Here is a 27,144-nt window from a genome sequence, read left to right as displayed (position 1 = left end):
ACCTATAAACACAATATACATTCGACATAAGTCAATCAATTTGACCCATGTTCTGCACATTTCTAAATATCGCTATAACCAAAAATACCTTCAGCATAAGTCAATCAATTTAACCTATATTCTATATGCTACTTCTCATTCCCCCCCTTCTTGTATTCATGAATTTTAATTCTGTTAATTCTCAATTACACCCCTATCTGCCAGCAACATAATTAATTAATTAATTTCTATTCTTATATATCACATAATAACTATTACTTAATACTGTATAGAATAATCAAATAGAATAATTGCTTAGTAATTCTTCTATAACTCTCCTCCCCCCGGTATAGTCACTTCTCTCTTCTTTTGTTTTTCTTCAATAATTTTCAAACTGCCACAGTTCTCCTCCCACCTCCCATTTTTTCACCAAATATTGTTTCAGCTTCTCCCAATCTGTGTTAAACTGTCCTGGATCAAGGTCTCTTAGTTTTCTTGTCAGTTTATCCATCTCCGCCATGTACAGCAATTTGTGAATCCAGTCCTCGATAGTTGGCACTTCTTGTACTTTCCATCAGTGGATAGCAATATCAGCAGCATTAAAATATATCAATACCTTTCACCACAATAAACTGAACCATCTGGCATTTAGATCTTGTGGTAAATCTTATCAGAAAAGAGAGGGGGGGAGCATAAATTCGACATGTCTTAACGCTGCTTGATATCTGCCTATTTTTCAGAATAAATCGACCTTTACACCTAAAAACAACAAACTAAAATTGGCATTAGGAATACTATAATAAAATACTTCCTTCAAATGATCCCACAATAGAAGTTTGATCTAAAGGTTGTTGTCAAATATTTGTCTTTAAGTTTTTCATAAAAGATATAGGGCTGATGAAGTGGAGTTTGTAAAAAGTTTTTGAAAAGCAGCAGCCACTTACTTGTCAGTATTAGATCATTGGGAATGTTTCATTTCATTTTAAATGAACACCAGGTATTTATTAATCTTCTGGATGTTTGAACTACCCTGACAGTTGATAAAAGACTGCAATTCTAAGAGATTGTTTAATTCCCTCTAAATTAACAAAGTTATTTTTAAGCCATTTGACAATCACCTTCTTTATATACAGCTGAGAATATCAGCATTCCTGCACTAGATGATTATTCAAAGCCATCTCCTCAACCGAGAAGTGTTTTAAGGAAAAGCACCCACCTGGAGGACTACGAAGGTTCCAAGGCAGAGGACAGAACTTCTTACAGCCACAGATTGTTTTCATCGTCCCTCACAAGGTTGAGTGATCAAGTGATGAAATCTGAGCAAAGAGCACTTTCTGAAAGTCCTGCTCCTGAGGTTAGGAAAGGATTATTATATCTATTCACAAACATGAGGCATACGCCAGCAAAATTAAAGTATGTATAAGCCCCCTTGTTCTCAATAAAGTAATAAATGTATGCCCAACTGGATTTACTATGGTCAAATTATATCCCAAGATATGTTGTTTCTACCTGTTTGAATGATTTAGAACAGTATTGTATAAATGGGAAGTTGCAGTTATTAAATGGATCTGTATATAAATGTTTTAGGGGCAACTGTTCTACTATGCAGCAAAATCGTTGAGCCGGGGTATATGTTTATTCCCACATACAGTCACAATTAATATAGTTCTTATCAGTACTCAAGAGGAAAGCTCAGGGTAGCAGTATTATTGTCACCCACCTCATCTGAAGATGTATGTATTGATAAACAGCATGCTTAGGACAAAAACAGGACTACATTTTATTGCTAACCTCAAGTGGGCCGAAATGTATGAAATGTATGCCTTATTAGCACTCATTTGCGGGGGTGGGACCCACTTTTGATTCATTGCACATGTAGCTTCTGTCTTTTAACCCAATCTACATTGTAGAGTTGTCAGGAAACGGGGGGGGGGGGGCAGGCAGGCCTCAGAGGAAAGGAATCCATGAAATGTGATAGGTTGTTAGTAAGTAATATGCTTGCCGCAGGAGATTTTAATGGAACATTTAGAAGACAGAATGTTAGAATGCTGAACAGGATTTCATTTGGTGTAAATTGTTGTTATTTACTTATATTGTTACCTTGTACTCCAGGGTCCCTGGATAGCAAGCTCCTCATTGCTATTCCCTATTCATTTTTCATCAGTGGTTGAGAGAACTGGAGATTCCAAACTGATAGTATCAGAGGAAGAATCTTCAAAAGGTAAATAATATTATTTTTTTAAAAAAATTGTTGATAATAAGCAAGGGATTATAATCTTGAATTACCTGAGTAATGTTAAGTATCTAAATGCATCCTGCCTTCAAATAATTTACTGACCATTAATGGGAGAAAGTTCATGTTACTTACAACTTCTTTTTTAAAAGTCTTAATTTTATCATTAGCTTTGGCTGTGCCTTAATCTTCCATAAACATCAGAGAGCTTTGGGAAAGATATGCTAACAAACTGAAGTATAATATATTAGTAGCATGTTATAGGTCAGTTTAATTAGTTGCAGGGGCATGATTGAGAAATAATTTCCTGTGCCTATTTGGGGTCTGATTCTTGTTTAACTTTGTGATTCCATACAAGTTCTCTTCTACACAGTGTAGTCTTTTTAGTGACCTGTTCCATGTTAGGCCCTACCTACCTAGTACGTTACCTGATCTATGCTATCTCTTACAATGAAATGACAAACTCTTGACCATTTGTTTTTTAATATATAAAATATTCATATTTATGTAGATATATTTAAAAGTACACATTGAAAATATCTTTAGCATGATTCTCCCCCTTGCAAGAAAGTACCCATATTTGGAGGGATTCCTATGGGTCTCCATCAGCAGTGTAAGCCGGCTGTTACAGGAAATTAGTGGTCTTTGCACACCTGCCATGTCACCATCCCAGCCCTCTTCTTAGTCAACCAAGTTGCTTGTCTATCTCAGCATAATTGCCACAGGGCTATGGTGTATGTATCTTTGGGGAGGGAAGAATAAAGGCAGCCTCTACATGTAGCACCAGTGCAGAGAAAGACGCTCCATGAGAAATATGTACCTAGACAAGCTCACAGTAGAATATTAAGGATGTGTCTGAGGTTAAAGGAATATGATTATTTTGTATTCAAGTAGTATTTACGTTTTCTGACTGATAAGGTAACTAACGTGATAGGTTAGGTACTTCCTAAATACATTGTGACATTATATGTTATGAAAGCAATCTATGACGTAACATAGACAAATTATGGAATGACTACATGCAAATGTTTCAGAGATTTTTACTTCTGTTGTTCTTAGGTCACCACTAAAATACATTAGTCTTGTATTTTTGTTTTCTGAGAAAAAGACTCCAGGATACATTCTCTTTCACGCTTCTTATTCCCCTTCCCCTTTACTTGTCTGGTGTTCTTTTTATCCTAAAAACTCATTTTCTGGGTTTTCTCCCTTGACATTAGACCAGGAACAAAAAGAAACTGACAACTGCAGTGATGTGAAATTGCAGGACAGTGGCAGAGAATCTCCCTCTGTGATAGAACTAATGATGACAACAGTTTATGAGAAAACTAAGAAACTGAACGAGTCAACTGAAGGTTACCTTGAAGGAAAGCTTCAGACATCAGGATATGATGCTACTGAAGATGGCTCAGATGAGACAACTAAGGAAGATAAGTCTGAACATAAGATAGCACTAAGTACTTCAAAGGTTGCACTGAATGTGTCAAAGGATTCAGTAAAGGTACATTTTATAAATGTTTATAATTATCCTGTAATAGTGGAGGTAACCTTAGACTCCTACTCAGTATATTCAAAGGGATAGTCCCAGGAAAGTGGACTTAGGATGGCAATATATGGAACTGAAACCATTAGTTAACAAGTGATAAATACAAATCAACTACTTGTTGACAAACAAGAGATCCAGAAATTGAATGGAGGTGGTGAAGGAAGATAATAGTATTAACATTTTGTGTTAAACCATATAGTGGTTCCATGGGCTTTCATTTGTATTTATTAAGACTTCTTTCACAATTGTATATCATCCCCCTTTTGAGTTTTTAAAGTATTTCAATTAGGCGCACTCCAAAATAGATGCATTGGTGGTAATTCTGCTGATTACCAAGTTAAATAATTCTTTTTATTCTTGCATTTGTTAGGAAGAAGTTGAAGAAAAAGAGACAGCTCCACAAAAAACAAAGCCTCCAGCAGGCAGGTAGGAAGATTGAAATTATGACTTGAGGAATAAGCTTTTCAGAAATGGATGAACTGCAGGATTTTGGGTCCTTTTACCCTCAAAATTCAATACCAGATTCTATTGTTTTCTCTCTGTGAATGCAGTATGATTTGCTTGTGACAAGAATGAGCAGAAGTCCAGCTTCATATCACGTACCTTACAAAGATTGAGTTTGTTGAGATTTTCAAATTGGGGTACTTTGAGAAGTTGCATTTTTCACCCTTGACTACAAACCAGGATTATAAATCATGAGTAGCTTGTGAACCAATTGGGGTTGTTTGTGATATCTGAATGCAGTTTTAATTGTAAAGAATTCTAAAAGTGATTTCTGTGGAAGGTGACATGACTTTAAATGCTAACAAAGCCCATGTCCTGACATATTATTCATAAACAGCTCACCCTTGTTTACACTGCTGTAAGCAGGTTCATAAATCAAGTGACTAGTTTTTAGATTCCATATTTTCATTTGAGAGGTATGACATTTTAACTCTTGATTACCTGAAATGATGGTACTTTTGCAACCTTATATTCTGCTAGTTGAACAACACAAAACACTTATTTTAGAGGCAGGGAGGTGTCATGTGACTGTAGTCATTAAAAATCCGCTAACATGAACATTCTACCACTGAGTTTCGGTGGAACTTTAGGGACCCCATCCTTGCGGGATAGTTTAAGGCCAGGAATTCATTAGTCCCTCTTTCTAGCTGAGAACAACAACAACAATACACCAGACATAACAGTTGTGGAAAATCGAAATGTCTGGATAATCAACACTGCAATTCCTGGGGATGCCAGAGTTGAAGAAAAAGAACAAGAAAAAATGATTGAATATAGAGAGCGATGGTTGTTGTGGATTTTCCGGGCTGTATAGCCGTGGTCTTGGCATTGTAGTTCCTGACGTTTCGCCAGCAGCTGTGACTGGCATCTTCAGAGGTGTAGCACCAAAAGACAGAGATCTCTCAGTGTCACAGTGAGAGATCTCTGTCTTTGGTGCTACACCTCTGAAGATGCCAGTCACAGCTGCTGGCGAAATGACAGGAACTACAGTGCCAAGACCAGGGCTATAGAGCCCGGAAAATCCACAACAACCATCGTTCTCCGGCCGTGAAAGCCTTCAACAATACATTAAATATAGAGATCTGGCAATAGAAACCACCCGACTATGGAAGAAGAATGCAACAGTAATCTCCCATTGTCATCGGGACACTTGGAACCATCTCGAAAAACTTTGCAATTCATATGGAAAAACTGCAGCTTTCTGACATAACGCCCATGGAACTGCAAAAGATGGCTCTACTTGGAACAGCATACATATTATGCCGATATCTGGTTGATACTTAGGTCTCCGGTGGAAACTTGTATCAGCTTAGCAAGGCCAATCAATAATAACAGGTGATCTTTGCTTATTGTTGATTATGTTTCAGATAATTCGAATAATAATAACAACAACATTCTATATACCACCCTTCCGGACAACTTAATACCCACTCAGAGCGGTTTACAAAGTATGTTATTATTATCCCCACAACAAAACAAAACAGGTGGGTAGGGCTGAGAGAGCTCCTTGTAGCCAGCTGGCTACAAGTGGAGGAGTAGGGAATCAAACCTGGTTCTCGAGATCAGAGTCTCATCACTCTTGACCACTACACCAAACTGACAGTTGACTTCCCCCTTGTTGAAGAAAAGGGGGGGGGCACACCAAGGCAAAACAAAGATGCAGACTCTGCTAAAATGTATATATTTGAATGGAACTTAAAAAGATCTGGAAGATTCCCCCTGATGAAGCTGCACACGAAACGCATAGGGGTTGTGCAATTATTAAAGATTCTTTTTCTTCTGCACCAATTGTCTCTTCATCTTTGTTCTCCTGTATTGGCCACGAAAACTTTATCTCCTGGAATACAAAAGATCCTTGAACCTTCTGATTCATAAAGCTATGCTGTATCATTTTTGCTGGTTTTATTACTGCTAAGGGTGGAATCATTTATTGTTAGGATTGGAATATACTGGGAGATTTTATTATTATTGAATACTGTGGAGTTGGATTTTTAATTTTTCTCTTCTATTGTTAGTTTTTCTATTTCATGGAATTTCATGAAAAAATTCCTCCCTACAAGGTGCTCTGTATCCTACCCTTCTGATGTTTGAGCCTAGGACTGGAGCCCAACGAAATGGAAACACTTTTTGTGACTATAATATATCTGTTAATGTTTGTAATTAAAAAGGGATCTTTCCTGTATCTACTTTATGCTTCCATATGGCATATTTTATTTTACAGATCTTTGAGCTCTACATACTTGAAGAAAACGGGGAAGTCCATTCCTATCCCATTAAGTACATCTTCTCAATACTTAGGAACATTAAAGGTCTTGGACAACAAGCATTTACAGAAATTTAGCGCTGAACTTGACAAAGCAGATAGTTTACGGGCAGCTGTTTATCAGGTAAATATTCAATGCATTCTAAATCTGTATCTAGATATTCTGCCACTAAGAATGTGGCCCTATATTGCCTCAGAACAGCATGCAGTTCTTCAGACTGATAGATCCACAAATCAGAAAAGACGTGAATACGTTGTTTTACTGTAAAGTATATAGCAAGTGCTTGGTGGGGATTTTTTTAAGTACCGTCTTTTAAAAAAATAGTTTGAAGAATTCTTTCATACTGTATTTCTTAGAATCCACTTCAGAAGACTCAATTTACAGAGAAAGGATTATAAGGCCACTTTAGCAGGTGATTCAGATGCTGTTTTTTCTTTAGGATCTTAGGTGGGCCTTGATTGTGAAAGAGCCTTGCACTGGATCTCTCTCACCTCCTCCTGTTCCTTCTCCTCTCTCACCATCAACAGGTGATTGCACATGAACCAAAGATCCCACCTTTATTTGATTGTGGGGTCTCTGACCTTTGAGGTGCTTTCTTCCCAACTAGGCACTCCTGAAAGTTATAGGAGTGATCTTGGAGACTGCATGAGGAGCTGTGATTTGCCATGCCTGGATCTCTGCTGAAAAGTCCTGTTATCTCATATACCAAAGAATGAGACATTTCCTAAAAGTTAGGAAATGAGGTTATCGTGAGTTTGGAAGAGGGAAGTGTTGTTGACACTGATCATAATAGATGGGATAGATAGATCAGTTTCATGGTTGAGTCTAATGTTATTTCTGCATCTCATGCTATACATTTGTTTGTTTTCTTTCATAGGACTGGTTGGAAAAGAAAAGAATCTTCCTGCTGGAACTACAAAGGATAAAAAGAAATAAAGCAAAGAACTTGCAAGATAAAAGTGAAAAGGTACACTTTTTAAAGGGACTCACTATAGCATATAAACTATATGCTTTTTTTGTGTGCACATTCTACATACTGGATGGGGGGAGATTTAGGTTCATATCTCTCCTCATGTTTGAGAAAGATGATTTAATGGTTGGATTGTTGGATTAGCACCAGATCTGGAAGCAAATTCCCTTTCAGGGCTCAGCTACACTAGACGCTGGGAGTTCTGCAAACAGAGATCCCAGCAAGGAACTGTAGTGCAAGGGAAGAAGGGATTCAAGTATGCTTCCCCACATTTTCCTAACCTGTGAGAGCCTGAGGAAGCCATTCCATGCAGTTGAATCTTCATCAGTTAAGCTTAATGGGTAATCTTGTGCCCTTTACATGCTCTCCCTTCCTTCCTTCCTTCCTCCCTCCCTGTCAGCCAATCTCAGAGAGCTATTGTAAGAATAAAATGGGTAAGGAGAATATTGTATAAGCTACCCTGAGTTTCTTGGAAGAAAAATGGAATGACGCTAATAATGTATGTACTATGATCTTCAGTGTAAGTGTGTTTTAACTTCTGTTTGCTGTTGCTATTATCTATTAAATTAGGGACACAAGGAAACAAATATCCCCTGCTGCTGATCTCACCCCTCTGGTTCCTAGGTCTTGAATGGGTCTTTCACCCCCTCTTCTCCCCCTCCCCACCACTTAACTAAAGTTAAACTGACTTACAGAGTATGCTCATCCTTCATCACACCACTGTGTATTCTTAAAAAATTAATATACAAAGTATTGTTTTGCATACTTGGGGAGTATGCAGAAACTCCCACCCTTGCATAGGTGTCCTGCTATAAAGATCTCTACACCGCTTTTTGTTGGTAAAATATTAGACGTATTAATATTAGAGGATTAACATTAAAATATTAAATATTGGAATATTAAATGTGAGAAGTAGGTTATTATTATAGATGGGAACCTGAAGGTGAATATTACTATTTATACAAAGTACCCAGTGAGTCCATGCCGTATCAATCCATATCTTCCAAGTCAAAGTAAATTTTTCTATTAATCCCCTTGACCACACTGGAGACACTATACACCTTTGGTTGCCTATGTAGATCAGGTCTTCCTGATTGCTGAGCTGATGTACTTATAGATTGAGTGTGGCTGTAGAAAAATATAGTTAGAATATTTCTCTCTCCTTTCAATATATTTATGACTTTCAAATCCAAATTTGCTAATGCAGAATTTTTCTCATCTGCTGAAAATGTTTATATCTCCCCCAAAGTGTTGACGTTAGTGCAAGAGTCTGCCATGTCAGTGGGATTAGATGGGGTTGACATGCCCTCCAAAGACTATTTCAAGAGGAGAAGGATTAATGGCACCTCCTCTCTCCCTACTGCACTTCCGGTAGCCAGTTAGCTAGTGTGACAGCTAGGGTGTCAGTAACCCCATGCCTGAGTCCTTGGCCCTTATGAGGGAGACTCTCTGGGAAATACCTGCCCCTTCCTCTCTTTGCCTTTGCCTCCCTAAGAGTTGCCTCACCCTCAAGGGTTGATGGGCAGGAACAGGTGTGACCAGGGCTATGCTGACTGCCAGCCTTGCACGCCACCCCCAGCCTCCCCACAGCCAGCTAATGCCAGCTCTCTAAGGCTCAAGTCTGTCCCAACTGGCAGTTGTTCCTCCCTCACCCTTCCCTTCTCAGTTGGGCATACCACCAGCCTCTCGATCAGGCCCAGCTCCAACAGGCTCACCCCTTGGAAGGCAGACTGTCCTGCTACATCAGCCAGCAGGTATGGGGCCAAATTCTGATGTCGATGGACCACTAGCCAGCACTCTCCCCTTGGCTTCTAACAAGTACAGAAGTGATGGGGCAACCCCTGGACAATTAGCTATATCATACCTGCTTTTCCCCTGAGGTAGCATGCTGAGATCATGCAAAGTGATGGATTTCATACGTTTTTGAGATAGATAATGGAAACTAACAGTTCACATATTTTTGGCCCTCTTGTCAAGCTCCCCTCCCCCAAGACCAACTTTAAGGATAATGAAATGTTCAGAGTGTTTTTCACAGCATATTTGTTTCTCTCGAAGAAGGAAGCTGCTAAGAAAGAAGAAGCAACTGCATCCTTTGAAGCTTGGAAAGCTATGAAAGAAAAGGAAGCAAAGAAATTAGCTGAAAAAAAGAGGCTTGAAGAAGAAAAGAAAAAGAAGGAAGCAGAACTAAATGAGAAGAAAAAAGAAGAAGCACAAAAGGCAGTGAGAAATGTTTCTCTTTCAAATACGAAATCTGGTGAAGGATCTCACAAGAAATGGAGACTAACAACTGTACACTTACAATCCAGTTTCATGAGTGTATTCTTAAACCAATCATTTGAATGGCATGCTAGGAACAGGACTTCCCCCATAGCAACATTGACTTAGAAATGATATTCTAACAACATAACTTAGAAATGATATTCTCAAAAATTATAAGGCCTATGAATGAAAAATAGCATAACAAATGGAAATGCTCTGTCTGTAATAAGTATATAGATCACTAAAGCTTTATTTGATTATTTGGGTGGGCAATTTTAATCTGAGGCTGAGAATAAAGGGCACATTTTGGGGGGTTAAACTGGGTTCTGTTACATAGGGAATTTTTAAAAAGTGACCTTTCCGTCTAACAAAAATCAATTGCATGTTATTTCATAACTACATTTTGGTTAAATGTACATGGAAATTTGTTTACTTTTAGTCAGTGGATAGATCAGTCAATTTAAGACAGCTGACTGATCAGCTAAGTATCCTTCTCTTGGTTGACAACTGTACTAGAATGGCATTTTTGATAGGCTTGCTTTTTTTAGGCTTTTGAGAAATGGAAAGAAAAGAAAACTGAATATTTAAAACAGCAAATAAGAAGGGAGAAAAGAGTTGAAAGACTGAAAAAAAAGAAAGAAGAGGAGGTTGTTGCAGAGAAGAAGAAAGATAGCCGGTCTGCTGTTGAAAAATGGTAAGTTGTATAGAATTGAATTTTATCCTACTATGTAAAAGGCTAAGCATGTTCCAGACAACTTAACTTCCTACCCTGGTGTGCCTCCAGAGGGCACTGCCATGGAGGGAAGCCCAGGAGAGGCAGCCCATCCTTCCAAGAGCACACCACAGTGGGAAGCCCAGGCCAGGATCAGGCGCGGAGAAGGTGGCAGTGCCCACCCCTGCCTTCACCCGGCTGGGATCAGGAGCAGAGCAGGTGGCAATGCCAGCCTCCCTGCTTTCACCCAGCTGGGATCAGGAACGGAGAAGGTGGCAATGCCCGCCCCCCGCCTTCACCCATTTGGAATCAGTAGCGGAGCAAGTGGCAATGCCTCCCCTCTGCCTCCATCCAGCTCGGATCAGGAGTGGAGCAGGTGTTAATACCCACCCCCTGACTTCACTCAGCAGGAATCAGGAGTGGAGCGAGTGGCAATGTCTGGTCCCTACCTTCACCCAGCTGGGATCAAGAGCAATGGCAATGCCCGGCCCCCGCCTTCATCCAGCTGGGATCAGGCGTGGAGCAAGTGGCAATGCATATCTGCCCGCCCTCCCCTTTCTAGAGCTCATCGTATTTTTCCCCCACAACGGGCTTTGTTACTAGTCTTACTTATATAACTCAGTAAGCTTATTTCAGACAACTCACTATATACCCTGGTGTACCACCAGAGGGTGCTGCCATGGAGGGAAGCCTAGGCAAGGCACCATGTCCCTCCAGAAAACGTGCCATGGTCGGAAGCCCAGGATGGGAGCAGGAGGCAATACCCGCCGCCTGCCTTAACCTAGCTGGTATTAGGAGTGGAGCAGGTGGCAATGCTTAACACCCACCTTAACCCAGCTGGTAGCAGCAGCAGAGCAGGTGGCAATGCCCGCCCCCTTTGGAACCTGTTAGGATCAGGAGCGGAGCAGGTGGCAATGCCCTCCCCCTCACCTTAACCCAGCTGGTAATAGGAGCGGAGCAGGTGGCAATGCCCTCCCCCCGCCTTAACCCAGCTGGTATTAGGAGCGGAGAAGGTGGCAATGCCCACCCCCCCACACACCTTAACCCAGCTGGTATTGGGAACAGAGCAGGTGGCAATGCCCGCCCTCTTCAACCTACCGGATTAAGCCACTGAGCAGGCGGCAATGGGCTGAGCAGACCTGTCTTCACCCTGCTGGAGTCAGGACCAAAGCAGATAGTAAAGCCCACTGCCCACCTTCACCTGTCAGGATCTGGCGCGGAGCAGGACGCAATGCCTGTTCCTCCCTTCACCCAGCGGGGAGCAAGTGGCAATGCCCACCCACCCCCTTCACTCCGCTGGGATCAGGCTCGGAGCAGGCGGTAATGCCTGCCCCCCCCTTCACCCAGCTGTAGTCAGGCGCAGAACAGGAGGCAATCCTCCCCCTTTACCTGGCATGTATCAGACATGGAGCAGGTAGCAAAGCCCACCACCCCTTTACATGGCCGAGATCAGGCAGATCAGGCATGGAGCAGATGACAATGTCCACCCCCCTCCTTCACCAGCTAGAATCAGAGATGGAGGAGGAGCGAATGCCTGCCTGTTCGCCCTCCCCTTTCTAGAGCCGGTTGCATTTTTTTCTCACAACGGGCTTTGTTGCTAGTATATATATATTTATGCAGGCAACCACCCCAATTAAGTAGCGTTGAGAATGGAAGTGAATTAGTTTAGTTTTATTCATAGCTCAAAAGTATATTGCTCTGTATCACAATATTGCCACCCCCTTTGGTTAAAGATTTATTCATTTGCTCCATGTTTTAAATGAATTTCTGCTGTACTTTTAGGAATGAGAAAAAAGAAGAATTCATGAAGCAAAAGAAAAAAGAAAAAATCCAAGAAAGAAAAAAGGAAATAGAGGAGCAAGTTGAGAAGGAAGAAAAAGATAAAAAAGCTATAGAAGAATATGAAAAATGGCTGGTAAGTTTGGTTGTTGTGTTAATATGCAAAATTGGCATGATTAAAACAGTATTACTTTGTATATAGACTTTCTGTCCATAAAAGTTACCAGGTGAGGGCAGTATGATCTAATTTTAACAAAGTTTCTTTTAAGGGTAGTTCAACAAAACTGTTGTTAGAAATACACGCCAATGCCTTGCATTCATCTGGCACGTTCAACATGCTTTACAAAGTATGTCTCACCAAAATATGGTGCTATTTGTTCTAATTATTGCAGAAACTGTTTCTTTCTGTAGAATTTCCTGTAATAATAGAATGTGCCGGTCACTGGAAAGTGCCTTCTATATTATTTCTCTGAAATTTAGTATCATGATGTTGCCTAGGAGAAGAAAGGACTGCACGTAGTAGCTAAACTGCTTTTTTCAAAAATGCATCCTTTCATTTTTCAATCTACCTGAAAAACGGCATATTTTCTGGCAGATTAAAGATACCTAGTGATAATTTAGATATTATTAATCCCCTAACAGGCCCATGAAAACTGTACGTATATACATGTAGATGCTTCTGCTAGTATGATTCACCTTTTTGAGGCACTTTTCCCAGTCATGTTTTTAACACCTGTGTCTGTAGAGCAAAGCAGGTGCCTTAGGCAGCTTTATGTGCCACTGCTTTCACTACTGGCAGTCCTGAGCATTATAGTCAGTGACAGCAGAGTCTTCTCTTCTCCCATTCACTGTCAGGAACAGCCGCCTCTGAAGGGCCAGGTCAGCACAGCCCAGAGCCAGCAAAAGCTAGCAGCAGCAGCAGCTGCAAAAGTGAGTGAATGTAGATAGATAACAAGGCAATCACTTTTAAAGACAAAAATTTCTATTAATCAAGAGTTGTGAAAATAGTTATATTTAATATTTATAGTTTGTATTTGTGTATGTGTGAGTGTGTGACAGGAGACATTTTTGGCGTATAAAAGCATATGAAAGAAGGCTTAAGCATCCTGATTGGTTATTGGAAGTTTTTTTTCAGTCTATCCTACCTGTTTCTCAATACTGTTTATATGTATCAAATTGTGGAATTTTAACATGCAAATAAAACCATGAACTTGCATAGTATTGCCAGAGTCCTTAGATCACTTTTGGATCCCATAAGAAAGCAATAAAATACACTTTGTTGTATTTTTTAAAAATCACTTCACAGTCAAAATTACTAGAAATTCTTTATGTTGGCTTTGGGAGTAGTGGAGGGGGAGACTGTATAATACATTGCCATGCCACTCAGAGCACAAATCGGTACAGCTGGGACACTTGGGGCTTCAATGAGATATTGCCAGACTTTTTGCATAATACACACACACACACCTGTTTTTTCATTTGTCAAACACTCGTGTGTCCCTCAGTGAGGCCACATTTTACTCGCACTCAAAGAGCAATATTTTTGTGCCTGAGTAAAATACCTTTTTTTTTTTCAAGCTACTTGGAATCACTGCTGTTGTGACTTCTGTATGAACAATGAACAATTCTGGTATATTTGAGATGGTTCTGTCAGAATTCTGTGAACACCTCGTCAGCATTTAGTGGCAAATTAGTTTGCGAAGCCATTCATTTTGTGGCCTTTCAAGGGATTGCAGTGGCTCATCCCCTCTGGACGGTTTTTGCCTTTCCATCCCAAGGTCACACTTAAAAGCTGGGCTTTTTGCAGCTGCACATTTAAAGTGTTTTATGTGGAGTTTACTGCAGCCTGCACACAAATTAGCTTGGTGTATTTAGAAGCACTTGATGTCAAGACACCTTTTAATTTGACTCTAGCTTGTCCATTTAAAAAATAAAATAAAAAGTTTGGTATTGATCCAACCCAGTTCATTTAGGTACAAAGGAGTTGGTTATGAGCTCAGGTAATTTAAATTGCTCAGCGAGAGAAGGCTATATATGGGAGGCTCACGTAGACCTCCATTTGTCTATAATGGTTTCTCTGCTCTGTCCCAAAGGGGTGGGGAAGGAAGCAAGCAAGTTATAGAAAAAGCAAATTTTGTGTTACTTAATATTTTTATTCAAACCTAAACTTATTTTACTGCTTTAACAGTTTTGAAGAAATCATTTTAATCTAGAATACAATGTTGTATTATTTGGCCTATTTATGAAATTTACCTGTAACTCTTGATCTTTGAGTGGTCACCTGTACATTCATACAACCTGCCAAGGTCCCTGCAACAGGTGCCTGCAATTTGCTGTGGTATTCCCTTACAGTTAGAAAGGAACTGAGCCGTAAAGCACAACTTCTCCCCTTTAGACATGCATTGTTCAAAGCTGAACAGAGGTTTGTTCATCTAAATTCTAGCTCTAGAAGTTTCTAAATAGTTGCTCTGCACAGTTGCAAAGCCTGTCAGTATAAATGCATAGATGACCATTTAAAGAACAAACTACTGGTAAGTTGCATGTTTTACATGTAATTTACATGTAATGCTAGAGAAAGAAAGAGTTGCAAACTGCTGCATTCTTTCATGTCTTACTATGAACTGAGCTCTAACTTATAGAAGCTGATGCCAGAATGAATTTTTTAGTCTTTAAAATGTAGTTGGACGCCTGTTTAAGTTTACTGCTACAAACTAACAGTGTTATTCAGCTGGAATTACCTTAGCTCAAATATCTTAGTTTTGGCCTCTGAGACAGAAATTGAAAATACAAAGCACAAAGTAAGGTCAGTATTGTCTGCCCTGACTAGCAGCAGCTTTTCAGGGTCTCATGTAGAGGTCTTTTTTGACTGGAGATGCTAGGAATTGGGGCTTTCTGTACACAAAGCAGGTGCTCTACTACTGAGCCATTATAGCTTATTAATTGTGGACAAAATTAGTTGCATTTAAACTTATCCTTGGAAATACTGGCATCATCTGCAGCAAGGCAGGGCATCATACTGCTGGTTTCCTTGGTTGTGGGTATCTATATTAGAGTCCTTTGAGAAGAGAGCCGAAACAGTTGACCAAAGTCGGCAAGGTCAAGAGGACAGCAGATTCAGGGTTACTACCTTCTACTGCCTCCACCCAGGTAGATCAAAGTCAACAGAAAAAGGCAAGCAGCAATTCACAAACAAAGAATACCCTCTATGGTCCTCTCTTGATGGCAGCACTATCTAGGTGCAGAATTTTTGCATCATATATACAAGCATGATAATTCTCTATCGTATAGATTACATAAAAATCTTCATACTAATTTTGAGTAGGGGTGTGTATTCAGGTGTACCCAAGATGAAATCTTACCTGAAATTAGCTGTTTTGGCTTGTCCCAAATACTCTAAATGATCCAAAACCCTCCTGAAATTCTGTGAGTAATGAAAATTTATCTTCCAGAATTTTGGGAATGTTTTGTGGAGGTGCGAGAGTGGGGAGGGAAGAGGGTGTGCTGGCTTGGGAACAATTAATTGTTAGTTGGTATCTCCCCAATTTAAAGGGAAGACAGAAGCTGGCTAACAGCTGATGGTTAGGTTGACCTAGCCTACACGCACGAACCTTTAATTTTTAAAAAGGAATGGACTGAAATGGCCCTAGCTTTACCTAGCAATCAGGCGTGTGCACCAAAAAAAAATGTGGTAGCCTGGGTACAGGATTCTGGGATTTAAAAAAATCAGAGTTTAACTGAGGTCAAATCAGCCCTTCTCTGAGCCTTATTTCCTTGGAGAGTTAAAGGTCTGTATGCCATTCTTGACAGTCAGGAGAGTTATGTGTGTTAACAAATGCCAATGGCCTTCAGGGATATATTTTATAATAGGCTCCAAGGGTTCATTAAAGAAATCCTTGTTGTTTGGTAATATTTGAAATATTGGAGATGATAACAAAATGCATTTTGAAAGGGCAGTGGTCTTTATAAAGAAATAGTAGTAGTAGTGGTAGTGGTAGTGGTAGTGGTAGTAGTATCTGTTGATATTCACCAAGTGTAACACCTGGTAACCATTTTTAAATGGCAGTATTTCTCCACTTGATAGTGAATGTCCAAATATTTATTATCAGTGCAAGCTAGATAGTGTTTGGTTATTTGTTTAAAACGTTTATATGCCACTTTTCTACCCAAAAAAGGTCTCCAAGGCAGTGATCAACAGATATTAAAATGTTTAAAACATTAAAATAACATTTAAAATGTATATATAAAACAAAAAAAACACATGTAGTTGTTTAAAATAGTGTTGAAATAGTGATTTCATGAAAGAATTCAGAAAAAGGTTAATTAATCACAAATCAAAAGCAGTCACTGCTGGCATTCTGTTTAGCTCTCCTTATTCTAATTGCTTGCTGCTGTTATTTAAAGCTATAAAAATGTCATTAAGACCTTATGGCATTGTCAGCATAATGTAAAGAGAACATTGAATTGAAAATGATTGTTGAAATCCATTTTCATAACACTATACCCGATGGTAATTAAACATGGAAAACTGCCATAGATGGATAAAAAACTAAAATAAGTTCACATAAAGAGGCATCTTGCACGCCTGAGATTTTGTAAATATCGCTAAGGGTGTCTTGTAGATTAGACACAGATTAATTTGGCATTTATGTAAAGGATCATTTACAGACAATCTGTTTTATTATCAAAAGGAAAAGAAAGAACTGAAGGACAGAATCCAGAAAAAGCAAAAGAAGCTCCAGGTTATCCTTGAAGATGAAACGCTCCCTCCCTGGAGTCCACCTGGCAAAGCTGTGTCTTCAAGGAGCTATTGAGAATGCCCATTGTTGTGAGGAAAGTTCCAGAATTCTGCACAACATCTGATTTTAATGAGAATTGAAAATGGCTCTTGCATCCTTTCTTTAAAGTGATGATTTGGCTCTCTGACGTAACACCATATGTCTAAATAAGTGGTACTCAGTGTATAGCCCCCAGTATGCAAGAATGCAGTTTACACAAAGAATTCCACTGTCCTATATAGGTAAGTCTCTTTTTCCAGCACCTTTCACCAAGGCTACCAGCAAATTCAACATACATAGTGCAGCATTTGGCATGTTTTACATCATAAGAATTGAAGAGCAAGAGATTGGGAATGCTAATACTGTAGGTAAAGAGGTTTCGTGTATAAGTAAGCAGTAGGGGTGTGCACCGGGGAAAAATTCGAGTTATTCTGGAAACTGTTCCGGAATAACTCGAACCCCAAAGTGGCAAGCTGCTTTGGGATTTGGGTCTTTAAATTGCTTTGGTATGCTCCGTAAAGATTCGGAGCATATCAGAGTGAGGGGGGGAAGTGTCCCAGCCCCCCACCTCACTTAGCCCACTTCCCACCCCACTTACCTCTCCAACGGGAGGGAAGCCCAGCTGGGTGGTGGGAGGGTGTGCTGCCATTGTCTCCACCACTGCGCCGGCCAGCTGGGAGGCAAGAAGGCCTGGAGCCAGTTCCTCCACCACCCATGCCACCGCCGCACCGGCTAGCAGGGTGGTGGGAAGGCCAGGAGCTGCCACCTGGGCTGCTGAGCCACTGCCACTGGGGCCAGCTGGGCAGCAAGGAGGGCCCGGAAGTGCGGCCTCTGCCAGCTTGGATTAGCTGCTGGGCGGGGATTTCCCCACCCAGCAGCTGATCCGGAGGTTTAAATGCCCCTTTCCATGCCTATTCGCAGCGGCATGGAAAAGGGCATTTAAACCCCTTAACCCGAAGCAATACGAATCACTTCGGGAAGCTTAGATTTGGGGTTTCCAAATCGGGCCCAGATCCAGAAATCCCAAATTTTTGCGAATCGGGTCTGATTCAGTTATTTTATCCGAATCAGAAACCCAAATCAAACACTTCTAGTAAGCAGCATAATGCTCTGCGATTTATACCTGGAGAGCATGAGCATGAACAGTCAATTGCAATGACACCCGCTCATTGCCTTGAAAGCCTTTTTGGCATGCCACCTATGACTTTTCTGAGCATTATTGAACTCTTCCCCAATGTAGCATCTGCCCAATGTTACAGAAAAGCAGTCAGTGCCCTTGCCTAGTAGTTGGCAAGTGGTTTCTACTTTGAAACAGCTGCCACAAAAGCAATGGATAAGCTGCACGCCTCCCTGATATGCAGGCTCATGTCAGGGATGGAAGTAAATGTGGCTGTTTTGGTCGGAGAATTGTGAATGTGGCTTACCATGAGCCACGGAGTGAGTACTACTGGCCTGCTGCATGTGATAATTATGACTAAAATATGGAGATCAATGTAAAGAAGCAGGGATGATTTATCAATCCAAGTGGCTGGTTTTCTGTCCATATTATTGTGGACATAAGTATGCAGCAGCTGCGATCATAGATATGGTTGTAACTTTATATATATATTACTTTCCCATCTGGTGCTCCCCACTACGTACGTAGTGTGTTTCCTTGTGCATAATTCAGTGGGATAAAAAAATAGCTGCTTACATGTGTGTATACATGTGCTGGTTCTCATTTGTTGAAAATAATTGCCAAATTTTGCCCATCTTAAGTAGCTGAATAAATGATATATATGACATTGTCACATGTATTTCTCTCTTTGTGGAAGTCTGAATTTAAAATGTTCTCTTCCAAGGGAACTAACTGACAAGGATATTTTGTTACATATTTTCAAAAATGGTGTCCTTCCTTAGGCAAGTATGGCTGCAATCCTGAAAACACTTTCCCAGGAGTAAGCCCCATTAAATAAAATGGCTCTTACGTCCTCATAGACCTGTTTAGTATTGTTTTCTTAATGTAGTCCAGCAGATGGATTCCTAAACCAATTACAATAATAGAAGGATTAGCTTACTTGCAGATTCTAATGTAAATTGTTACTTTTCCAACATTTGATTTTTTTCCTAGAGTAAATGAAAGTGTGTTTGGGACCTGACATAATTTCTGTGTACAGTTAGAAACTACTGAATTGTGAACTTGTTGAGCAGTTTGAGAGCCATTCTTCCTGTCCGTTGGTTTTGATAATAACCATATTTAATTTGTACATCATTGTGGTAACTGCACAGATTACTTATGCCATTGTTTCCAAAATCAATTCAAAAATGCTTTTTATCTTAAGCTAGGTTCATACACAAAAACAAAAGAAGCCACTGCATGCTGGAAATGCACTGTGTTGTTGACAAATGTACTTATTTCCCTTCAGGACTGAGCACTGGGAAACCAGTTGCAGGTTCTGCAGCAGAGCTGCCTTGCACGGTGCTGATTGTCCCGCTGCCGACCCTGCACAACACTCATTCCCCCGAAACAGCGTTTAGGATATTTTGCAAATGGATTCTGCTTGAAAAAAAAACTGTGCCAAAGGAAATGTTAAATGCATGAACGTTCATGTAACACAATCCATTTGAAAAACCATTGTAGACTAATTTGGGAAGAGGGGAGGGAGGGTTACAGTGTGCAGCGGGCTCTTCAGCAAAACTTGCAGAACCAGTGATTGCAGGAAAAAGAGCCAGCAGGGACTGCTGTTAACAACAAATGAATGTGTGTTTTAAAAATGAAACACTGCAATGCTTGGAGCCGCAGCTCACCCACCTACAGTAATCAAATCAAGTCAAGTTTATTATTACGATCCAGGAGCTACAATAATCTAAATTAACCTTTTTTGTTGTGTCTGTTGTGAGAATTATCACTCCTGTTTAGAAAGCCTTGCTCATTATAGAACCAGTAATGTAACTGTTTTATTGGAAGTTGGGATATTGGATGTCCAGCATAAGTTTGATGCTGTCCATGCACCCCAAACTTCAGCATTGCCTGTAGGCATGACTTTCTTCATTTCTGGCCAAGCCCCTTGGCACTTGCCCTCTCTTTATAGTGTGGAGACACAAGGAGCGCCTGGCTGTGACTGCAGTTTGCTGCCTACCCAGCAGCTCAGGCAGTTCCTGGGCTGTTTGGACTGGCAGAAGTAGCAGCTTTTTCTGAATCTGTTTGCCAGTCAGATCTGTGGAGATAAAAAGAAAGCAGATGGGGATGGCAAAGGGAAGGAAGGACAGCCGTCTTCATCCCTCATCCTTGACCCCTCTTTATTACAAGTCTCCACTTGTTATTTTAAATGAGTGTCTGTTGCAGGGGACAGTCCTGATTATTATTTTGCAGGTGCTGGCAGAAAGAAAGTGTATTTGCCATACGAAGGAGAAATGACTCCGTAAAAATAAATGGGCAATTAATTAAAACTTATTTTGGAATCTTTCCCAGCTTTTAGCAAAAGCATACACTTCAGAAGCTTACTTTGTTACACTAAACTTAGCAATATGTATAAATTTATTGGAGATTTTGGCAGACGTTGGTATGTTGTTTTTCTGAAACTGTAAAGAATTAAATTCTCTTTTGACTCAAGAAACTATTTCAGGCACAATGTGCAAAATTCTTTTGAGGTTGTCTTGGCAGAATCAGAATAGAAACTAGTATACTTTCCATTGCAACTCTTTTTACAATAGCAAACTATTAGCATTCCTTCTGCCTTCTTTTGGCTGGAGGGGGGAGCTTTTAAAACAATTGAGAGATAAACAAGCAGTACTGTCTTGTCTCCCTACTTTCCAAATACTTCCTGTTACTAATACAGACTTTTCTGTTTCACTCTAAAACAATGAATGCGGGTCTTTCTTGCAGGGAAGATGCACCGTAAACATAACACAATTAGATGTACTGTCTTTTTCCTTGTTTTAAACTTTTCTAGCACATTATGGCTGAAATACTTTGAATGTACCAAGTTCCAAGACAGCCCAAACTCTCAAGCATAAAAAAAGTTATTTAACTGAAATGGGCCTACAAATTTAGCACATAAAAAGCATTTTGGGGCAGGAACATGCTGGCAATGGATAGATTGTCCTATATGACAAATCATAAGTATGTTCTGTCATCACAAGCGTGTGATCTGCTTGTTTTTTCCTACACCAAAGTAGTTACCATTGCTACCTGATAATTTTTTTCTAAATATATGTTACAATTTATGCCAGGTTGCTAATAAGCAATCATAATTATTGCTAGAAAAAATTCTTTTTCATTCTATATTTAGTGACTGGGACCCCGCCCTAAGAGTTTGCCATTTAATCAAGTAAAACAGACCAAAATGGAGGGAAAATGAGAGAAGTTAACTTAATTTTGATAAAGCTTGTTTATAGGTTAAGAATAGTGCACACACTGATTAATTGATACAAGAAAGATGTGGCAATGTAAGGCTTATGTCGGCTCAGGTAAGTTTCTTTTTTCTTCCTTACTGAATCTGTATATTGTATATTATACAAAATGAGATGTTTAAGAATAGTCTAGGACAAATGTTCAAAAATACAAAGTCCCCCCATCTTGTACATGGTTCAGATGTAATTCAAAATGAGGGCTTCTTCCATTACTGAGCAATCCTTGTGTTGCCATGCCCCCCCTTAAACCCCTCCCCCCTCCCGTCATGCACTCCGAGTCCATTAGTATCCTCAGCTTTAGTGTAACCACCATTGCAGCCAAACTGGCAAACTATTTAGTGTTTCTTCTCTAAACTAGGACAGCAACCTGGTTTGCAATTTTAGTTTGGATAGGTAGCATATAATACTGTTTTGTGTTTTATTAAAATGCATTTTTGGAGTTCCTTTTATTCTGAAATTCTTGCATATGATTGCATATGAAAGAATTTGCATATATGAGATAGCACTGTATTTCTATGGTATGTACATTCTTGTTACATGCAAGCAAAAAACTGATGGTAGTGTGTAAAACTGAACAGCCTGAGTTTAATGTGCAAGCAGAAGAAAATCATACAACAAACCTGTATGGTGCATTCTATTTACTTTAATAAAATGTTTCTCTTTTAGCATATGCTATGTGGATATTTTTATTTGTGGCTATATTTTTATTTTGTATGTAATGAACTTTGTCTTGGTATAAGGAATTACTAGTTTCTTTTAATCCTACATAATAAACGCTGATTAAGACTTGCTCTCAACTCTGCAGCAGAACAAAGCAGAATTCTGAGATGGCAGAACGGTTGTACCCCATGAGATTGCCAGGAGCAATCTCACGGGGTACAGCCCTGTGAGATTAATTCTCTCCCATGTAAAAACTCTGCAGATTTGTAAAAAGCATATTTGTGAGAAATGTTATATCCTATTCTTTTGCTTGAGGTGCTAGTTTTCTCCTTAGAGGGAATTATTAATATAGGGGAAATTTGAAAAAAATAATCCCACCTGAAGTGGTACAGTCCCTTCTGCCACCTTAGTGATATACCACATCATTACGTTGGATGTTCCCACTAAGTCTGATCTGCATTACAGATTTAAACAGTCCATTCCCAGGAAACTGAAGGAAGTGAGGGCAAAATCTCTTCTACAGAAATTTTAGCTCTCTGAGCTCATTTTCCAGATTCTTGGATGGGGAAGCCCTAATAGCCGCACTGGATTATGACAGATATCTATATCACCCTACAGAACAAAAAATTGTTTCAAGGGAACTTTATTGTATTAGAAATTGTAATCAGAATGTAATTAATCCAATCACAACACCCTTTGTTAACCTTAAAGGGTTATGTAGAAAAGCAGAGCATGCAAGTAGAAAACTGCTTCCTCCCCTCCGTGCCTTGCTGCTCTTGGCCATTTTAGGGGGAGGGGAGAAGTCTTCCCAACTTCCCAACACTCGTAGAAGAGGACTGCTTTCTCCAATCTGCCTGAAAATTGGGAGGAACATTCCCTGGTATAAGGGGTACAATCCCTGTACATTTTATCCCAGTGTGTCAGGACAAGTTACCAAAGGGAACAGCATCCTAATAAAGCAGCCCAAACTAAGTGTCATAATGATATTAAGCAATTTCTGTGCATAACTTGTTAAGAGTATATGTTTGTTCTGAAAACATCATGCTTTTTGGATTGATAGCATTTCATTTCTCACAACATGCTTGTATGTACATAAAGTCTGTGTTCCCATGGAAATTAAAGAAGAACATCATTATCTCTTGAGGTAACCTTTGTATTTCATCCAATGAAAATGGTAGAAGATGTGTGCTGTTATAACAGAATAATAAAGCTTGTATTAGCCTTAAAGGATGCTAGATAATAGGGTCTGCACCTTTAAAGGACAGACTCATGAGAATTGTAGTCAGAATAAGATGATTTCTGCCAGGACTGCTTTAGTTGCAAAGGGACTGTTTGCAAAATATCACTATTTTATTCCTATTATTTTCTTTCTAGTCTTACTCTTGAAATCTGTAGTGCAGACTGATAATGCTATCCTGCTCATAAGCCTGTATTCAAAGGGTAAAAAGAAGGTCACCTTTTTTTAACAAATTACACTTAAACAAAAGGATTTAAGAGCAGCCTGATCCTCTACATGTTTTCTTAAGAATAACTCCAGAATCCTCAAGCAATTCTGTGTAAGAATGCAGTATTTGGGCTATTTAAAATGTTGACTCTTATGCAAGAAAAGGCACTTTGCAAATGACTGGGTACTTGTATCCCAGCAGCAGATAATGACGTCTCATTTTGTAGATGTAATCTGAAACGTCCAGCAAGGCATGTAGCATTTCGAAGAATAAAGTTGTGAACAAATAACACCAAGCAAACAGCAGGTAGAAGCATCATGGTTAATAGTATTGTGCTAAACATGTGTGAAGACATGTTTGGTACTTGGGGAAAGACAAGAACAGACTTGAAACTTAAATGCATTATGTAGATATCAAATGACTTTTAAGATATGCTTAAAACTTTTATTCTGTCAGAACTGTGGCTAGATGGATTCGGTTTCGTTTTCGCAGCCATGTCGGACGCTCCTCTCGGCAGGTCCGAGAGGAAGCGGCTGAGCCGCCTGGCCGGGCGGCTGATCTGCAAAGGTTAGCCCCCAGACTCTCAGGCAGGGAGTCTGAGTCCGGGACGCGGCGGGAAGAGCCCTCTGACAGATCGAGGCAGGGGGTAAATCGCCCGTTTGTCCCTATGGAGGACGGCAGACGAGCGCGGCACCCAGTGTGCTGCCGGGCTATGGAAAACGGCAAGGAGCAGGATTAGGCGAAAGCCTGCAAGTAAGCGAATCCCTTCTGTTACTACAAGCGCATGTGAAGAGTGGTGGGGTCTGAAGGTTAGAAGACTCGGATTTTCCCCCCCTCATAGAGTCTCGGAAGATTGGCGGTCCCCCCCCCTAAAATGGCAGCGAAAAAGCAGAGTCCTTCTCTTGGCAAGTCAGTTACGGCGGCCTTGCAGAGGGGCGAGACGCTTGAGGAACTGGTTAAAAGAGCGGTTATGGAAGCCATAAAACCCTTTGTTGACAAGCTGAATGAAACAGATCAAAGGGTGGGCTTAATTGAAAGCGATGTGAAAGCCATTAAAGAAGCAGCGGGGGGGGGGGCAGAGAAGTCTGCCCGGGAAAGTGCGTCACTTACGAGAGCAGCGAACAGGGAATTAAAGTTGGTGGAAAATCAGCTGATCGGATTGCAAGTGGAGCGAACACAAACCATTTTACGTCTCCAGAATGTTAAAGAGGAGGAAAAAGAGGATTTATGGGATCTCACCTCGGAACTTTTAGCGACACCCGCGAGGGCAACTAAAGAAGAAGTGAAAAGCGCCATTTTGGGAGTCCGTCGGGCATCTTCAAAATATGCAACGAAGCGGCAGCTGCCTCGCGAGATTGTTATCGAGTTTTCATCTAGGAGGGTCCGGGACAGTATCCTATATAATTCATACAATGCGGAACTGGACTTTCTGGGAAATAAAGTCAAGATATTGAAGGACGTTCCATTTTTAGTGCGGAAGAAAAGATTTAAGTACAAGATGTTGGCAGCTCTTTTGAGGGAACGGGATATAAAGTATAAATGGCTACTCCCGGAAGGAATCGGGTTTAGTTATAAAGATAAAGCTTACAAGATTAATTCGGAAGATCAGCTAAAGGATTTTGTGGATAAAAATTCAGAATTTGGACCAGACACCAAGCAAAGAGAAGAGGATTCGAAGCCTGAAGGGAGGGGGGAGGCAATGAGCGCTCCGGCGGTAGCTGCGCAGAGGGAATTGCGCCCGAGGCCCAGGGGAGGGAAAAAGTTAATTTGAACTGTAATTTGTAATTTGTATGATCAACCACTCCGTCACTATTTTATTAAGCTATTTTTTACTATGGCAGTATGAAGGGAAAGCATTGAAATGTAGTGTTTAGTGTTTGTAGGTTACCTTCCCCTTTTTTCCACCCCTCCTTCCCTTTCTCTTTTTTCTCCTTTCTTTCCCATCCCTTGTGCTATTGTAGTCTTTTGTAGTTACTGTCTTGTAGGTTATGTATGTATGTAGTAGTTTTGTATGTTAGATATTGAAAAATAAAAAAATATTATAAAAAATAAAAAAAGAACTGTGGCTAGATAATGTCCTTACTCCAGACTACCTTCTGCAATCAGACAAAAGCCCATTGTTTTCAAAAGTTTACTGAAGAAAGAATGCATTATAGTCCACGAGCCTGAATACAATACTCAGGATGGTACATGTGAATTGTTACCAATGACAGGCAAAGCATGAGGCACAAAGTAACAGATCCCAGCAGGCCCAACCTCCCCCCACAGTTCTCAAAACAACCCCTTTGAAGCTCGGAAAGCGAAAGTCCTTGGAGGCTGGAACAGCGATAGCCAAAACATTCCTCCTCTGGGAGATAGCTGCCTGGGAACATCCTGGCACCTGTGAAGAAAGCACTCATAATACTGAAAGGATTAAAATGGAGTCTCTTTGGCACTAGCATACCTGAAAGTATTCTGAACATGACATATTCAGATGCCCGTTTCAGTTTCTCTAGTGGTCAGAATGGTACCCTTGGGGCAAATAATATTTCAGGATACATTTTTGATAGACAGCAAAGGCAATATGATGCCCATTTTCAATACTGGTTACTTGTTGCAGCTTTTTATAAATCCAGGCTCTGTAATATGTGACAAAAGGCTGCAGAAGAAAATTTCTTCCTTGATGAGAATTTGGGAGTATTACTAACCAGCTCAAAATTCTCTTTCTGGAAGAAATTAAGAAACTGGCTCTTACTGTTTATATAACTAGGTTATAGAAATTTTGACTTTTAACAGAGAGGCTGCATTCTGCAAAACCCAACACTTGTAAATTGGGTTTTGCAGAATGCAGCCTCTCAGGGCTTGCAAACTGCCAGCCTAATTGCAAACGTGTTTGTATGGAAGTAAGGCCTGCTGAATTCAATAGAACTTGTTTCTTAGTAAGGAGATTCACTTAGCAGTGTAACCAAATTTGTGCTGTTAGTGATTGCTTTGGTCTTTTTCATCTAGCTGCTTTCTTCTGTAAATGGGGGGGGGGGTTGCTTTCATCTCCCAAAGAGCATCCACGGAGGAGGTGGACAACTACAATCAAATTAGTGGAGTTATGTAGTCACCAAGATCCAAGTGAGAAGCTGTTCAGTTGTATGGATTTGTTAGGTATATTGGGGTGGGCATTCTCATACTTTTTGAATACTTAATATTTTATTAATACCCCCAGCTCATATGTCTCTGCTATTCCCTTAATTCACTTTTTTTTAACTATCCAGATCTCAGTGTCCTTTCCAAGCTTGTAGAAGTGCCTTGTAACTTTAGCAAATATTCTGTGCAATTGTTCTGTGGACACTCTCTCCATTACAGGGCATCTATTTAGCGAAGTGCAGAAATTCAGCCATTAGCTCCTTCAGTTGAGAAGCTGAGGGTAGAAGATAGATTGCTTCCTTTGGCTATTTCATTATTGATTTGAACTAAAACAGGGAGTTGAGAAACATTTGCGGAGATGTGTGTCTAGGGTTCACAAACTTCCTCGGGGCTTTTTCTCCAGTGAGAACGTGGTGGAACGGAGTTCCAGCACCTCTTGAAAATGCTTGGCAATCAACAAAGAAATAACAATGGAGGCATGGGAATACTTGTGGAAGACTACAATGAAGATA

General features: G+C 40.2%; 1 protein-coding gene across 4 annotated transcripts in view; it reads left to right on the top strand.

Annotated features, from left to right (window-relative positions):
- MAP9 (microtubule associated protein 9) overlaps window positions 1-21,999 on the top strand; it is a 32,698-nt gene extending 10,699 nt beyond the window's left edge. For 2 of the 4 annotated variants that reach the window (XM_054989538.1, XM_054989536.1), the window contains 10 exons: window positions 1,113-1,333; window positions 2,092-2,200; window positions 3,430-3,710; window positions 4,126-4,181; window positions 6,481-6,646; window positions 7,401-7,490; window positions 9,549-9,713; window positions 10,301-10,446; window positions 12,247-12,379; window positions 16,932-18,773. In XM_054989538.1, the coding sequence (XP_054845513.1) occupies window positions 1,113-1,333; window positions 2,092-2,200; window positions 3,430-3,710; window positions 4,126-4,181; window positions 6,481-6,646; window positions 7,401-7,490; window positions 9,549-9,713; window positions 10,301-10,446; window positions 12,247-12,379; window positions 16,932-17,054 (1,490 nt within the window). In that variant the 3' untranslated portion in view covers window positions 17,055-18,773. Of the gene's footprint in view, window positions 1-1,112; window positions 1,334-2,091; window positions 2,201-3,429; window positions 3,711-4,125; window positions 4,182-6,480; window positions 6,647-7,400; window positions 7,491-9,548; window positions 9,714-10,300; window positions 10,447-12,246; window positions 12,380-16,931; window positions 18,774-19,423 lie in introns of those variants that run through there. The other 2 variants (XR_008597715.1, XM_054989537.1) reach the window with 2 other exon arrangements.
- Window positions 22,000-27,144: the final 5,145 nt, after the last annotated feature.

This window comes from Eublepharis macularius, chromosome 10, assembly GCF_028583425.1.
Source record: "Eublepharis macularius isolate TG4126 chromosome 10, MPM_Emac_v1.0, whole genome shotgun sequence".
NCBI classification, from domain to species: domain Eukaryota; kingdom Metazoa; phylum Chordata; class Lepidosauria; order Squamata; family Eublepharidae; genus Eublepharis; species Eublepharis macularius.
This window is presented reverse-complemented; position numbering and strand designations above follow the sequence as displayed.